This window comes from Pogona vitticeps, chromosome 3, assembly GCF_051106095.1.
Source record: "Pogona vitticeps strain Pit_001003342236 chromosome 3, PviZW2.1, whole genome shotgun sequence".
Lineage (NCBI taxonomy): Eukaryota > Metazoa > Chordata > Lepidosauria > Squamata > Agamidae > Pogona > Pogona vitticeps.
The window spans coordinates 115,969,038-115,986,823 of record NC_135785.1 but is presented as its reverse complement, the minus strand read 5'-3'; the positions used below and the strand labels follow the sequence as shown (position 1 = coordinate 115,986,823).

General features: G+C 39.5%; 1 protein-coding gene across 3 annotated transcripts in view; it reads left to right on the top strand.

Annotated features, from left to right (window-relative positions):
• PIK3AP1 (phosphoinositide-3-kinase adaptor protein 1) overlaps window positions 1-17,786 on the top strand; it is a 49,743-nt gene that overhangs the window by 15,116 nt on the left and 16,841 nt on the right. For 2 of the 3 annotated variants that reach the window (XM_072994942.2, XM_020791162.3), the window contains exons 3-7: window positions 5,488-5,627; window positions 7,926-8,070; window positions 13,002-13,144; window positions 15,816-15,945; window positions 16,364-16,560. In XM_072994942.2, the coding sequence (XP_072851043.2) occupies window positions 5,488-5,627; window positions 7,926-8,070; window positions 13,002-13,144; window positions 15,816-15,945; window positions 16,364-16,560 (755 nt within the window). Of the gene's footprint in view, window positions 1-5,487; window positions 5,633-7,925; window positions 8,071-13,001; window positions 13,145-15,815; window positions 15,946-16,363; window positions 16,561-17,786 lie in introns of those variants that run through there. The other variant, XM_078391144.1, reaches the window with a different exon arrangement.

The window sequence follows — 17,786 nt, the reverse complement described above, 5'->3', positions numbered from 1 at the left end:
GCACCTTAAAGACTGACCATTATATTTTAATGTAAGTTTTTGTGGACCCGTCCACTTTGTCAGACATTAAGAGACAGAATGAAAGGAAATGAAATGAAATGCATATGAAATATCAGTTTCACATTCTAAATGTTCATTGGTTACATGCAGTAATTGGGCCTAAGTTTGTTTTACAGTCCTGTTGTAAAACCACTTACAGTAAGGAAGACAGAAAACAGACACCAGGTCTGAGCGGAGATGAGAGGTGGGTGGCGGGAAGAGAAAAAGAAGGGGGTTGAAGAAGCAGTAAATCTCAAAAGGGGAAAGAAAGAGTGAAAAGTTAGCAGAGGGATCATGTGTGTTAATGTAGGGGATATAGACAGTTTTTACCTTAGAACGTAGTGATGAGAGATGGGCATGGTAGTAGTGAAGATGTAGTAGTAGTCGGCCTCTTTTTTTGGGAGGCAGACACAATATTCTCCTCCCCCTTTTCCTGGAGGACTTGTTCCCATGCTTCACAACAGAAGCGGTGGAAGAGGCAGCTGCTTGCCCCAGGTGCTAGTTATGGCTCTGATTAGAAAGTGTCTCCAAGTTGTGGTGATTTGTTTCCCCACTGTGCCTCTCTGACAGGGGCTGAACTTGATGCTCTATAGTATACCAATGACAGCGAAACATTTTGAGCCTGAGTGCCCAAACTGGGGGGGGGGGGGGACCCAGTGGGTGGCGGCAGAAGCAAAAGTGGTGGTGCAAGGGGAGATCCTAGCCATGGAGGTGCCTCCAGACTCCAATCCAGATCCGCCTCCAGTCATGCCCAACCCCGCTAGCGCCAGCTGCTCCAGATCCTGGCCCGCTGCCTGTCGGGGCACTAGCATCGCAGCTGCAGCTGCCTCCTCAGGTTTGGCTGATCTGGCAACTTATGGCTTGCGTGCCCACAGAGAGGGCTCTGTGTGCCTGCTGTGGCACGCGTGCCATAGGTTCGCCATCGCTGATAAGTTCCTTCCAGCTCTGCAGTTCTAAGGTGGTGGTGGTGGTGGTGGTGGTGGTGGTGGTGGTGGTTGTTGTTATATAAATGGAGTAATTAAGTTCCCCTGAGGTAAATGGGGCTGCACATGCTATAATTCTCATGATTGTATCTTTGTAGAGAGATAACCTGAGTATCTGGGCTGGACAGATCCTGTAACTGGTGGCTTCATTTTCAGGGGCAACTTTTAACCCACTAGTTATTTTCTGTCTGGATTACTGCAATGAGCTCTATGTGGGGCTGCCTTTGAAGAGTGTTCAGAAACTTCAGCTGATTCAAAATGCATCAGCCAGGTTGCTGACTAGCACTGGTTTCTGGAGCTATATAGCTCACCTCTTCCAGCAGCTTCACTGGCTACTAGTCTGTTTCTAGACCTAATTCAAAGTCGGGTTATGACCTATAAAGCTCTATATCCTTGGTTCCAAGCTATCTGAAAGATCATATTACAGTATATGAGTCTCCTACACTTTTAAAATATTCTGGGGAAGCCTGTCTTTCAGTCCCACCACCCTCACAACTTGTTTGGTGGGGATGCAAGAGAGGGCCTCCTCAGTAGCTGCTCCCAGGCTTTGGAATATATTGCCCCAAGGCTGACCCCCACCTCTTGCCCTTCCATTGTCAGGCAAAGACTTCTCTTTAAGACAGGCTTTTAAGCAGTAGTGGAGGAGTTTGTAGCAACTGCATGATTTTAATTGACTGTAAGCTGCCTTGAATCCCTAGCAGGGTGAAAATGGCAGGTAAATAACAATTTTTTAAAAAGAACAAAACAAAGCTGAATTTGTTAAAGATTTTGAACATCTCTGTTCAATCACTAAACCAAATCTAGAATGCAGCCAAGAAATCAGAAGAAGAATGAGACATGAGAGAGAAGATATGGAATAATTATAGAAGATAATCAAATACTGTTGTTGTTGTTTAGTTGTTAAGTTGTGTCAGACTCTTCGTGACCCCATGGACCAGAGCACGCCAGGCCCTCCTGTCTTCCACTGCCTCCCACAGTTGGGTCAAATTCATGTTGGTAGCTTTGATGACACTGTCCAACCATCTCATCCTCTGTCGTCCCCTTCTCCTCTTGCCTTCACACTTTCCCAACATCAGTGGCTTTTCCAGGGAGTCTTCTCTTCTCATGAGGTGGCCGAAGTATTGGAGCCTCAGCTTCAGGATTTGTCCTTCCAGTGAGCACTCAGGGTTGATTTCCTTCAGAATGGATAGGTTTGTTCTCCTTGCAGTCCAGGGGACTCTTAAGAGTCTCCTCCAGCACCACAATTCAAAAGCATCAATTCTTCGGAGGCCAGTCTTCTTTCAAGTATAAAGATGTATTACTGGAGATCAAGGCCAAGATCATCAACACTATTGTACTTCCAATTATTATGTATGAATGTGAAAGCTAGACACTAAATAATGCTGGCAAGAAAAAGATTATTTGATTCTTTCTAGCTTTCTAACTATTGTGGATACCCCAAAGTACCAGAAAGATAAACAATGGAGTACTAAGTCAAACCAACCCTAAACTTTCTCTGGAAGCAAAAATGGCAAAACATAGGCAGTTGTACTTTCAGCATATCATTAGAAGACAAGCCTTGCTGGATAAATCCAATAACTCTAGGAAAAGTTGGAGGCAGCAAGAAAAGAGAAAGACCAAACATGAGATAGTTTGACTCCATACAGAAACCCACAGGCTCAAGTTTGAAATTGCTAAGCAGGACTTTTGATGCTGGGACATTTTGGAGGTCACTTATTCATATGGTCACCATAAGTCAGCTGCAACTTGACAGCACAAAGCACCCACAACATTTGCAAATAATGAATTTTCTCAAGATAGGACACCTGCAAAAATGTTACAATTCTGGAAAAAAATGCTTTCTGACATTGATCATAATAAGAGGAATCAATGTGAAGCTCAGAGGCAATTAACTCCATGTTTGCCAAATATTTTGATCAAACAGTAATAACCTGCACCCAGTGCTTCCAGCTACTCCTTGTTTAATTTGACTATTATTTATGCTTTGTCAGTGTACTGTATTTTTTCAAATGCACAATATAATTTAGAAGGGGGAGCGAGGTAAATGGAAAGCAGCTCCCTAAAATCAATATAGATATAAGTAAATGAAGGCAAGTGATCTTTCTAGTAAAAGGGGCAAATTGCACAATTTTACAAAGAGTGAATTTTCTCCCACAATGTTTGCCACATCTTTTTTTTTTATTTTTTTGGATTTATGATGTCTTGAAGTATGTGCAGCTCATGCTTAGAGCGCAGAGGGTACCTCCTCCCAAAAGTTTGAGTGAGGTATCCCCTGTCTCAGTTCTCGGGATGTACCAGCTGAAAGGAAACATCAGCATATGTAGTTCTCAGAAATGGTGATAACATTATTATGACATCAGCAATACCACAAAACTAAAAATATAATGAGCTGAAACACTACAGTGAAAGTAGGAACTATTGCAATAAAACTATTATAATAAAAATTGAATAAATATTCTTGTAAAGTCAGAGGAAAATATCCAAAGAGCTTTCTGGGAAGGGCAAAAACACTTTCTGAGCATCTGTGAGCTTGGATGGTGAAATATTTCAGCTTGAATACCTTATTATTAAGGATCATCTGCAAGGATCTGTTATATTGAGCCCTGACTGGTTTTACATCTCAAGGTATATAATATGCATTGTGTATCCTAGTGAGTATCATGGAGGTGTAGAGGACTGCTATAGGGAGGTAACCACAACCACCACCACCCCGCAGTAGATCAGGATTTTAAGCTGCACCAACTCCTTGCATCTTTGTTAGGATGCATTAATTTGCAATGCAATCCCTTTCACTATTAAGCTGTTCTTTGCTTTATATGTAATATTATTTTTCCCTTCTCATATTGGTTTGCACTAAAGCACAAGCATGCAAACACTAAACAAAAAAACAATGAGTAATGTCATACTCCTTTATTTAGGATTGCTGCCGCTGGTGAAGCATGCACGACCTCCTTTTTGTTGGGATGGGGTACTATTGTGAAATGGCAATGGATGCTATGTTATGACAGTGGAGAACCACAGAGTCAGAGCCACTTCTAGCTGCTAGATGGGAAACAAAGCCCCCCAGAGGTTGTTACACAGCTTAGAGATATATTTTGTTCCATGATAATTTGGAATAAAGTCCTCAATATGGTTTTGTAAGTGTTGGCAGGACCAGCAATACAACTCTTCCTCTGCCCCTGCTATGCTATGACTGGTGGGGGGAGGTGTAATCAAATGGTTTTCACATACTGTATGGTTTTCCTTTCTGCTGATTTAAATACATTTTATTATCTGTTCACTCTTATTCAAGGGACTGAACTGGTGCCATTCAACACCTAAATGGCTTTTCTCTGGAATTAAGTACAATAAGGTGTCTATCCTGCAGCGCTTAGAGTTATTTTAAAATTCTTTTGCACACATGGCAAGCACATAGATTTGACGTTAAGGTGACTAAGAGACAGAGGTTTGAGGGAGACGTTCTCAGAAGAGAGGGTGAGATGGGTTATCTGCTGGTATGTTCAAATGACCAGAAAAAGAAAAAGAATCAGCTGAGAATCACATTACTCTTAAATAAGAATTCCCATCAGTAATTCTCATTCTTTAAATTATAAAAAGAATTTCTAATTTTGCACCTCTACTTATATATTTAGCATATGCAATTTTGATGTTTTTCTGTCCTTTTTTTTTGGTGACTGTGTGAAGTAAGATGGGGTGGCCTCCATCATTTAATATCCTGTGAAATACAAATGGATATGGGTAGTTAGGCAGTGCTGTCAAGGATGGGGCAAGAGTTAACTGGTTAGCCACAGCCAGTGGGGAATCACACAGTTTTACTTGCCCTCCTGTGAGGGTTGCTGCAAGAAAAAACAAGAGTCTGTGATCCATGAACACCTTTGACCACACACATTCCCTAATGGGGGGGGGGAGGGCAGTGGCAGGAATGGTGATTGTGGCAACACAAACTCCCCTTCCTGCACATGACTTGGAGGGAGCTCCATTCTCCCCACTTAGTGTTGTGATGATGAGATGTGGCTTATTTAGGTCATGACGTGGAGCCTACTTCTGGCTGCTGATGGGAAGGAAAAGTTCATCAGTGGGCAAAAGAAGTCATGCAGTTGTGTGATGCATTACACAGTGGGGTGAAGGGTGGAGGTGTATATCCATACATGCAAGAGAGACAGGAGGGATGGGAAAAGTTGCTTTCTTGGACTACGACTCCCTGCATACTCTGCCAACCATGGCCTCTGAATGGTTGTTTACGTTTCCCCTTTTCTGAGGAACTGATTCTCTCGTCCCTCCCAATTCATTACTAATGTAATATGCCTCTTACTTGCACAGACTGCCTATCACTTCTGAGTACTTAGCTCATTCAGTTTCAAACACATGTGCAGTTCAACTTCCTTTTAAGGGACTTCCTTAGTTAAGCATTTGACCAGAGCTGAAATGCTTTTGGAGATAACATTACTATTTTTGCTTTGTGTAGATTCTGCTTGTGATTCAGTGACTGCCAAGGTGGACGATGACAGAAACTCACATGGTTCTTGTGATATTACAATGACCCAGCAGGACGGGAACAGACTGGAAAACTTAATTGCACTGCAGCCAGATCGCATATGCTGTGGGGTACAGTATGTCTCTGTTCCTCCCCAGTTTCTATGAGAGGGCAGAATGAAGGGAGGGATGCTGTGCTGTGAAAGCAGCTTAATACTGCCAGGATGATCCATGCTCCCGGCCTATGGCTCCACTGCTAATACAAATTACAATCCTGTGTCATTGTGACTGGAAAAGAAAAATGATTCTTGTCCTCCCTGCCATTCTTTGTTGTTGTCCCCAGGGGTGTCTTACATACATGTGTCCATGTTTATAACAGGACCAGATCACATGGCACATATCTACAACTATGTGTAATGCAGAGAGGAGGGGAAACCCATTGTGGAGCTGGCAGTATCTCACTGTTAGGTGGCAATAGGAGCACCAAGCACTGTTTTCAGAAGGTATTAGCGACTGGGAGTTGTATTGCTGGATTGGATAAAAGTGCTACTATAAGTAACTGCAGCTTCACTTAAAAGTGAGTAAATCCATTCAGTGATGTCCAAGTCTTGGACATCTTTAATTCATATTTACCGTAAGTCAAAAATTATTTGTGATACCTAACAGGATAGCAGGAAGAGATGGGTGACTGCAAGAAAGGAAGGCCACGACCCTCCACCTACAAGACTTGTGCAAGGCTGTTAATGACTGGACCTTTTGGAAACTATTAATTTGTAGGGTATTATATTTAAGGAGTAATTTTCCAGTGCCCCCCAATGTGTTTCCATGGCTATTTGAGGATTTGAACCCAGGCCTCCTGAATCGCAGTCCATTACACTACAGACTACCTTACAGTGAATCCAGACTGGAATGGATCAAGGCAGATTAAATAGTATCCGGATACTAAATTTAAAATTATATTTGCTACAGGAGATAAAATAACGTGATTCATGTAAACTCTAGAAGTTACAAGCCATCCCAAACATTTAAGTGTTAAGAATTATTCCACAGGATTTTGAGTTTTAGACTTTAGCTGACAAAAGGGAAGTGAGTCCTGCAATTATTTGGAAGGAAAGGGGGCTGGGAACATCTCCCTTAATTCTTGCCATTTAAATATGGAATATAGTGCAGTCAAGAAAGTACTCTCCATTGTTGCTAAGGTTGCAAAAGAATAAGATAAAAGGAATCTGTGTGCTGTCTATTTAAGAATGTCCTGTGCTTTAATCAGGAGCTAGTGTGGTGCAATCAATAGAGTGTTGAATCTGAATCCAGACACCCTGAGTTCAAATCCATGCTCCACCGAAGAAACTCATGGGGGGTGGCAATGGTAAACTACTTCTTGAACATTTCATGTAACCTGAAAATCCTATTAAGCTTGCCATATATGGGAAGCAATTTGGTGACACATAGCAACATACTTTAGCCAGTCCACTTCCACATAACGTGGCCATTCTGACAGTGCTATGGTTGCTTTATCTGCTTCAGGTTCTGTGCAAATAACTGGGTCTGAGCCTAAGAATTTTTGGAATAACCACCTTATGAGGAGTTATGCCAACAGTTGCACCTAGTATGACCACTGGCAGTGGAACTGCTAAAATCTGATGGAAAATCCTCTAAAGAGTTTTGGAGCCTAACTTGATTTAATGGTCTGTGGAAAAGGAGCCAACCACCTTGACCTATGAGGCAAAAAAAGCAGAGGTTTTTTAAACAATTAGAATAATGTGACCACAAGGATATATTCATGTGGAGGTTTGTCTCTATTTGGGATTTTTAATTTAGTTTTTATTGTTTGTTTGTTTATTCCAAAGACTGAACTAGAGAATGAGAATTAAGTAAAGAGAGGGTGGTAGGAAAAGGCTTGAAAACTGTGAGCAGCAGGTGACAGTAATTTGAAATGAAATAATTCCAACCCCAAATCCCTTGAAGAACATATACACAACATTTGGCTGGGGCTACAATTATCTATGTTTTCCCCTCCCTCCCTCCCTCCCTCTATTGCTCACTCACTATCTTGCTCTGGCAGGGCTGGACCAATTCCTAGATTCATGGAAGAGATTGCTTCCTTAGTCACCTCTCCACAATATTAATGGATAAATTAGCATTTTTGGATCTAATTTCAGGTTATCTTTAATGTATTTTTCTTCTCCACTCCTTGATATTGAGGTGCGCGCGCGTGCGCACACACGCACACACACACACACGCACACGCACACACACACAGAGTGATAGGCTAGGTGTTGAATTCATAGATTGATGTTACTGTTCTATCATTTATTATAACATTTCTACATTTTGTGCTTCTAACACTGCATGGCACTTCAAGCACATTCTGTGGAGAATACAAGCCTTTCAATATTATTTGGTGTTCAAAATGTGATGTTCTCTTTCTAGGTGCAAACAATGGTTTACTTCATCTTAAAATGTAAGTTGGATAGCCAAGTAAAATTGGAAGTAGAATTTTGTCCTGAGAGGTCTCAGTCAATGCGAGTACCAGCCAGGATGGAGAATGAATATACAGTCTCAGTTTGCACACCTGGTAGGTACCAAAAGTAACATCACTTTATTAAAATCCATCTATGTAGCAGAAATAAAAAAGGGGGGAGGAAAGTTAGCAAATTGAAAGATTGGATAGAGAAGATGAAAGATAAAGAGGAATTAAGAGTAGTATTGGAAGGGGGAAATTGTTTAATTTGATCCAACTTGACCAGTGTACTAAAAATGAGTGGAAAAAATGGGAAATGTAGAAATCTTATGAAATTTGAGAGATGGTTTTATTAAGAGAAAAACAAGATGATAAGTCTTGATAAGACGTTAATAGAAGTGGGAAACCAATATGGTGCTCTTAAGGCATCATAGGAAATGGATTTGGAAAGAGAAAATAAGTACCGAAGTATGGGAAATGTTAGGGATAAAAGGTTATTAAACTGTATGTCAGTAAAAATAAAAGAAAATTATTATCAACAAGTTTGGAAATGATATTTTCAAAGGTAAGATTGAATGGTATGGGTAGTAAATTTTCAAATTTATGTTTGAGATATGATACTTATGTAGGTACTTACTTTCAAATGCAATGAGAATGCAAAAATATAATGAAATTTGGGGAGTTAGTTTTTGAAGAAATTAATGAAATATTGGAGTTAAATGTAGAATTTACCCTCAGAATAGCACTGTTTTCAACATTTCATAAGGAACAATGAAATTGGTAACAAACTTTGTATATGCAGCAAGATTAATTATATTTAAGAACTGGAAATTAAACAATGAATTTCAATTAAATGATTGGTATAAAGTATGAAATATTGCTATTAATGATAAGCTAACATGATATTTTAAGTTTTAAAAGAGTCTGACAAACAAAAATACCTTTAGTAATATTTGGGGAGCTTTTTTTGTTTTAAAGATTTTATGAAGTTTCTAATGCAAGGGATACAGAAAAGGGGTTCAGGGGAAGCAAACTGATTTTACAATTTTTTCCAAATTACTCTATTGACATTTTGGAACTTCCTGTAATTGTTTACTCAGTCTTACAGTTGTTCATTCACTTGTCTGAAGTAGATACCTCAAAGTCAGTGTTCACTACATGAGAATTACGTAGTACATGTTCAGGAAGTCTCCATTAATTATATGTCTTATCCATATCTCTAAAGTTCAGAACCATATACCATCAGTTCATTTCTTTCCTTATGTAACAGAAAGTTTAATAAGAGATATTTAGAGAGCTTTTATTGATTATGTATTAATTAAAGGGAAGGGCCATGTACCTTCAAAAGAATCGGTGCAGTATTGGAAGGGGAATGGGGCATCATAAATGAAATAAATGTAGCATGTCTTCAAAGGGTCCTGGTGGAGTGAGGCACTTTGTGTGTGTATGTATTAAGGGTTTTTTTATTTGTTAGTTTTGTAAAAAATTTGTGTATTTGATTAGTAGAATTGTTCCTCATCTTAGTCATCTTAATTGGTACTAGCCAACATACAAGCAGAAACACCTACTTCCTCATACCACAGCTCCAAAAAAGAAACTAATAGAAGTTATTGATATGAGGCCTCAAATAGATGAGGGGTAGAACGTATAGAGCTAAAACAGTCTGATTAAATGATGTTTCCTGTTTTTGCACTTCTAAATAAAGTATGAAGTGGGTCTCGTGGGTAGATACATAAGCTCCAGATGTGGAGAGAGCACCCGCCACAGGAAGCAGAAGTTCATTTGTACTTCCTGTTTCCCCTGCTCTCCGCTAAAAGTTTCCCACAAAGCAGTATGGGAACTTTTATTTTGTATATGAAGGCGTGTGTGTCTTAAAATAAAATGTTATGTTTCTGTTCGATCACATTGATTTTTATTCAAATTATGGTCTATAAAGTATGTGTATGAAGATTTAATTCACAAATCCTAGATGAAAACAATCTTTTTGTACAGGATTTTGTCTCACTAAATATACCGAGGCAATCCCTTGCATTCATGTGGTGTGCGCCTGGTTTAGTTTTATGCAGATCTTGGTAGTATGGTTTGTCACCATAAAACTGCAGCAGACTCCTATTTAAAGGTATAAGTGCATTGACAAATAATATGAGAATTGCTCCAGAATTGGGACAGTTAAACCTTTAGTGTTTTCTGTTAACTACACAACATACAAGCAAATCAGCCTGGAGTTTTCCACCCCAAACTGTACTCTTTTCCTTTGCCACTGTGGCATCTCTCCCCCCGCCCCCCATGCAAATGCATTTGCATCATTTCAGAAGGTGTGATTGCATGTGTCTATGTAGAAAAGTCCTTGTTTCCCAATTCAATGTCTCAGCCTTTTGGCTTTTACAATTTCTTATCTCCAGTTGCCTCATATTTCTGTCCTATTTCCCTCTTCCCCATCACAGAGAAAATAGAGGAGGTAGATTTCTGTTTTGCAGTCTGAGCCTTTGCAAAGCAGGGATGTGATTTTAATTTTTGTTTTTTAAAAAAGGCTAGGTGCCAGCACTGGAACAAAGCTGTATTACAGCACTTAGAATTAAAAAAAAAAAAAAACCAAAGTGAAAGAAACAGAAGAAGAAACTGACAATCAGCCCCTTTTGGGCACTTGTTAAGGTATCTCTGCTATAGTTATACCTCCTCCAAATCTGGATGGCTACAGCAGAAGCTGCCTTAAAAATTTTCAATCAAGAGTTGATCAGCAATTCCTTCTACTCTCCCTGCCGAGTCCTGTCTGGTCAGCTAAAGCAAATTCAGCTGGGGATACCCAGCTTCCTAGATGCAGATTCACAGTGGATCCATGTGGATTTTTCCAGTGGTATAATTGCATCTTTAGTAATTTGTCAAAACAGACCATTAATAAATCCTTTAATTTTTTTTTTCTTAGATTTCTACCCCACCCATCTAGATCAAAGTAGAGTTCCCCACTGAGTGATTATCGCATTTATGTCACAAGTTCTGAATAAAGCACTAAACCTCTCACAATCTGTTGTAATTATGATTAAAGAAAGCTGGAAACACTGAATAAAATCTCTGAATATTTTTCTAATTATTTCGTTTTTTGGATGTTTTAAAATATACATACTCCACAATTTTGTTTCTTTTCTTCCTGCTGTACTTTTATACATGTGTGATGGGGACTTTTCTTGTAATACATAAAGTGTCATCACAGTTTCTAAAAACAGCAATCAAAAACTGTTTGATTTTGGTCACATGATATCCTGACATTCATTTGTAGAAATGTACTCTCATTTATCCTTCACCTCATGCCTCAAGGAGGATAAAAGTGAACAAACAAAACTGACCCCTGTGTATGCAGCATCCATTTTCCAATATAAGAAAGCAGATCTCCTGTCACAGAGACCCAGGAAAAGGAAGGATGGACAATAGACACTTGGTGATCTCCTGAGCTTGCAGATGAGGGTTGTTTATTCATGATGGCAAGCTTAAGGCAAATATTATATAGACCAGTGGTTCTTAACCTTTGTTACTCGGATGCTTTTGAACTGCAACTCCCAGAAACCCCAGTCAGGACAGCTGGTGGTGAAGGCTTCTGGGAGTTGCAGTCCAAAACTCCTGAGTAATCCAAGGTTAAGAACCAGTGATATAGACCACTATTTCAAGCTCCTCTGTGCTGGAAGCCCACCACATAGCTGTGTTCCACAGAAACAAGATTAATACGAGGTGTATTGACATTGTTACTTACTTGCACAGGTATTCAGTTCAGTTTAATTTAGCGCAGAAACAATGTTACACTATTCACTTCCTCTTCTTTTCTTACCAGAGGCTAGGAGTCATCGTACCTCTTCTGACTTGGAGATGGTAGCTATAAAAATATTTTTGTGTCACTTCCAAACCAGTCTCTGAGGCTCTATTAATTAATTTTCCTCTCATTGTTCTTCCTGTACAGTTTATTCCGTAGGTGTGCTGCCACGAAAGGTGGAACCTGGTGATACAGTTAGTGGAAGGAATTTAAATAGGTTGTCTAGATTAAGAGACAATACAGTATTGACCAGAACTATCAGCTACTGTATTGGGCATAGCTCTGATTTATACAGATCCACCCATTCCATTTAGAATCCTTCTCTCCCAGTCTTATTTACCATTTTGTTCTTCACTGGCTGAAATCACTAAAATCTTGTTGTGCAGATCCACGTGCACAATGCCAAGAACATCAGCAGGAGGGGCCACTAAAAACTGATTAAAGTCTCCCTCTGGAAATTTTGGGGTCTATGGGACTCCATTGCATTGTGTACATGTTGTGGGCATGCAGAAATCACCTTTAATCAGCTGCAATTTGCTCCTGTTGCTAATGTCATCACCACTGCGCATGCCAAGCTGCACAACAGGATTTCAGATATTTTTATTTTATTAAAATCACAGGAAGGATAGGTGTAGTTGCTACATGTGCTGACCCTGTAAATTAAAAAGCAAGCAACCCAATGTGGCTACCTTGTATAGACCATCTAGTCTATATGCCTAGAGTGGTCATATAGACCAGATGGGCAGGATATAAATAAATAAATAAATAAATAAATAAATAAATAAATAAATAAATAAATAAATAAATAAATAAATAAATAAATAAATAAATAAATAAATAAATAAATATAAACAAACAAGCAAACAGAGATTGGTTAATTGAGTTGAAATGGCAAATCTTCCTGGAACTGCTTAACATAAAAAAAAATACAGTACAGGTAATCTTCTCAATATGTCAGTTACACATCTACAAATAGGACCAAATACTGTTAAGCTTAAGACAGGCAAAGCTTGATCTTACAAAGGTTGTTTTGAGGAAACTCCCATCAGCAATAGCCAGCTTACCCAATGGTGTGAGGAGCTACAGGCCAACAGACTCTGAAGGCCAAACTGTGGTTCAGTTTAAAAAACTATTGTACCGTACAGACATTCACAAACAAATGGATTCCCCCCCCCATTGCTTCTTCTGCAGTACTGCGTTTTCTTCTAGTCATTGTCTACTGATTAATCCTTATTTTATATTCCAGATTTATCTCCTGGAATTATATGTGTGCGATTGTTTTCTGGTGATTTAATGATAGCTGAAACAAACATCACCTATTACACTACTATGGAAGAAATTAGCAACTTGCTGACTTCTGCAGCAAATCCAGTGGAATTCATGTGTCAGGTAAAATGTTAAAATGCTTTCTGAGGTGAAACTGAAGAGAAGTTAAGTCAGTGAGTACCCTATGAAGGATAAGTGCGTGCTCATTTTGAGATATGATCTAATCCAGTGTGACAATAAATGTAATTGCTTTGGAGGTGATTTGTGAACAACAGAGGTTTCAGCTTCTGTATAAGATTCAGTGACATTTTTAATAGTTTTAATGAAAATGTAAGCACTTATTTAATCTAGCATCTCGTAAGACATCTTACCTCAAAGTGGGGCAGAAAAAAAACCTGGATGCGTAAATGGGTGGTGGTGGCTGGTTTTGCAAACAAACGCAACCTAGACAAATAATGCTCTTGGTTGATCCACCATGGTTTATAATGTCAAGGGGCAAGGTAGTGGTTATTATATTGGAATTTAGTTGAAGAGACCTACGATTGCATGAGAAAAGGAAAGAAGGGGCACAAATGGCATTAAATTACCAACTTCGCCTTTTCCAATAATCTCTTTTCTCTGCTTCACAAATACATATTTTGTCTTAGTGTCAGAAAAGCTATTGTGTTTTCAGGTCCAAGAGTAGCAGGAATTTGTAAGGCTGATGGGTCTTAAAATCTCATTGAAGACCAAGACACCACCACTCTGAAATACATAGCATTACATCATGGATAGGGAAAATATATATATATATTATTTTTTGGGGAAAAAACCATTATTGGAAAAACCTTGGATACCATGAAACTCAAAGGGAAAAAGTTTGTTTGGAGCTGGAAAAGATATGGTATTATCATCCATGCTAATCAAAATGTCCTGATCCTTCATGCCAAGAACCACTGGCTGTGCCATATTTCTGACTAAGCAGCAGATTTTAGGGAGTTGGACCAGTGATCCCAGAACTGATTGGCTGGGTGGTATTGGCATGTGTGGGAGGGGGAGCTGATTCTGTTTCTTAAATTTTTTTGCTGAATTGCAGAAACAGGTAAATTTGGAAATAGGCTTTCCTATATTTTAACATACAGTGTAGGGGTTTGAAGGAATGGACACATAGTTGAGGAGCTAGTGGTTGGAAGTTTGATTTCCTACTGAGTGTTCCTGGAGGAGAGCCAACCTCTTTAGCCTTGGGGAAGCTGCACAGCCCCAGAATGCACCCAGAAGAAGGGAAGAGTAAACCAGTTCTGAGTACTGTATACCTAGAAAATTCTGGAAAGGGTCACCATAACTTTGAATCAACTCAAAGCAAAAAGCAAAGCAAAGCGTGCTGCTTATATACCACCCCATAGCGCTTCAAGCACTCTCTGGGCGGTTTACAATTTTTAATTATATAGGCTACACATTGCCCCCCCAGCGAGCTGGGTACTCATTTTACCGACCTCGGAAGGATAGAAGGCTGAGTCAACCTTGAGCCGGCTACCTGGGATTTGAACCCGAGGTCGTGAGCACAGTTTTAGCTGCAGTACAGCGGTTTAACCACTGCGCCACGAGGCTCCTGGTGCATTATTATTATTAACTGTGTTAGCAGGCAACAGCATGGTACTAAGGTGACCTGATGGCTAAAAATTAGGAGTAATTACACAGGATGCTCATGGCAGGCTGAAAGGTGAAAAGTCAAAACTGAATGTTCTAGCAATGCATTCAGGATAAAGAAAAATAAAATCTACAGTTCCCCTTGTGTTACTTTAAATGTAACAGTGCTATACATATTTATAATATTTATTATGGCCTCCCTGAGGGATTCTTGTTTGTTTATTTTGGGTTTTCCGAGCTGAAACCCCTTTGTTAAATCGTGATGCCTTTAGACAGACAGCTCAAGCACAATGCAAGGGCTATCTAAAAATATGTCAAAATTAATGCAAAATAAACTAACTATAGCCATTTTTAAGGAATTGTTCTTCAGAGGCCAACATCTTGTTGCTTAGCATAGTAAATTGCACTAGAGTAGACCCATTGAATCGGTGGGGACTTAGTAAGTCAGTAAGTCACATTGAACCAAATGGGTTTACTTTAACTGTGACTTACTGTAGCAGAGTAAATTACAGTTAGCATAGGCCTATTTGAATCAGTGGAACGTACAGAGGAGTTGACTCACTAAATCTCCACTGTTTCAATAGGCTTACACTAGTGTGATTTACAGTACTTTGCTGAGCAACAGGATTTAGGCCATAGTGTGTTGCACATTGTATGCAAAGCTCCTGGCTGAATTTGCAAAAATTCAAACAAAAAAGAGACTATATGTAACTCTTGCCATTGCATCTCTTTGTTTCATGTAGCTTGATTCAGGAAACAGCTAAGAGCTTCTGCTGCACAGTCACAGCTCCCTCACTATCCTGTACTGAGAAGCCATATTGCCAAAGGCAACTTAGGCTGTCCCACATTTATAGTTTACTTTCTTCTGTGAATGTATTTGAAGAGACTATAATCTCATGCAGTGTGTGTAAGAGACAGAGATAGATGTGAAATGGCTCATTTTGCACAGTAGCTAGCACCTCACAATCTGTTTACCCTAGATATTCAGCAGTGCAATTTACTTAAGTTGCTCATGCCTTTTAAGGAGCCTCCCCCCCCTCCCCAGTGCACCTAAACAGTTCCAAAATGGGGATATTCCTGAGATTTTCAGTTGACGGATAACTCGTTGTAATATTCAAAATCATGTCTTAAATATTCCCATTATTAATGGATTTCCTCTGGTATTCAGGCCTTTAAAATAGTACCTTACAACACAGAAACTCTCGACAAAATTCTGACAGAGTCGTTGAAAAAGAACCTCCCTGCAAGTGGTTTACACCTCTTGGGCATCAACCAGCTGGAAGAAGAAAATATTACAAGTGAGTGCTTTTGGGTGGAGATGGAGGAATACTCCATGAATACTAAAATCAGATAAAATTGTATTCTGTGGGAAGGTGTAACATAATCTAAGAATAAAATATGGGAGAAAGTGTGCCTAGCATGCTTGGCTATCTCCTCTGGTATAAGACTCTAGAGTTAAGGTGGGCAACAGATAGCCTGTGGGCCGTATTGTGGTCCCTGGCCATTTTTGCTGTGGTCTGGAACGACAGCTAGTGCAAATGGGATAATAGCATAATGTGATCTCAGCCAGTCTCAGCAGCCTAGTTGCCCAGGTTGAGGATTAACTGAAGTCTCCAGACCATCTTCAAAGGCAGCTTGTGTTCCTTTTGTATTGCTCTGAACACCTGCTGGCAGAGCTGAGGCTGCCAATGGATTGCCCTGTCTTTTTTTGTCTAGGCCAGAGGGATGAAGAGCTGCCAACTCTTATGCATTTTGCTGCAAAATATGGGTTGAAGAATCTCACTGCCCTTTTGCTGACATGCCCTGGAGCCCTGCAGGCCTACAGCGTTGCCAACAAATATGGCCACTATCCTAACAACATTGCAGAGAAGCACGGCTTCAAAGATCTCCGGCAATTTATTGATGAATATGTGGTAAGAGAGATTCCCTCCTGTTCTGTGCTTCCCATGTGGTGGGGACAGAAGGGCAGGGATGTTGGCACGTCTTTCAGACTGAGTCCCAAGTCCGAGTCTTTGGTTTCAAGTCCCAAGTCCAATTCCCTATTAAAAACAAGCTTCCCTCTCCCCAGAAAAAAGGGAGCAGGTGAGTAGGTTCTGAGTGATGAGTAGAGTCGGAGTAATTGGGAAATAAAAAACAGTTGAGTCTGAGTGAAGTTCCCAGTGTGACTTAAGTCTGACTTGACAGCATCCCCATCCCTGCAAAAGGGCTAGAAATGCACAACTGTTGAACTCCATAGGATGGTCCCTGACTTTGAAACAACAGGGTTATATGCTTTGTGGTCTTCATCCTTTCGAAAGTGATGCTAGGCCAGTATTTAAATGCCACCCCCTTCTGCAGGGGATAAAGATGTGTTTCCCCTGAAGGCCCAGCACACATAGATTCCATTTTGACAGTAACATAATAATATAATGAAAGAAAGATCTTAAGAACCATACCCTCAGTTACTCTAGAAAGTCCCTTTAGAATTAGGGCCTTGAGATACCAGCAACTGAGCATATAAACATCATAACTCTTAGAAGTCTAGCAGCTGTAGTCCAAAAAACAAAAACAAACAAAAAACAACCCCTAATTTCCCAAGCCCTAATAAATTTTAATATGAGAAAAATGACTTCTGTGAGTAATGGTTGACATGTCTAGCTTTCCTAGTGTTTATGAGACCAATATACTTTACAGATGCAAAAATCTTTATTTATTTATTTATTAGTAAAATCAATCTATGCTTATTAAACATCGTGATACATTGGTTCAGTTTATATTCATTTGTTAATACAGATTAGGGCCTAATCTCTACACTCTGTTTCTTACCATTGATAGAACAGATTCCATGTTTGAAAATATTCTGAATTTTTCTTCTGTTTAATTTTCAGTGTGTGTCCATTTCCACACAGTCCAAAACCTTCTTAATTATTTCTTCATCTGTAGGTATTCCCTTATTTTTCCAATGTTGTGCCAGTACAATCCTAGCTGCTGTCAAAATATACATTGTTAAAAATACATTTTGTTTATCCAAATTTTCTGTTATTATACCTAATAGAAACAGTTCTGGTTTTATGGACCAGGGACTAGACGCATCGGGGTGGCCCATAATGCAAATACAATCTAGATATGAAAGGGATTAAAAAATGTATGATTTTTATAA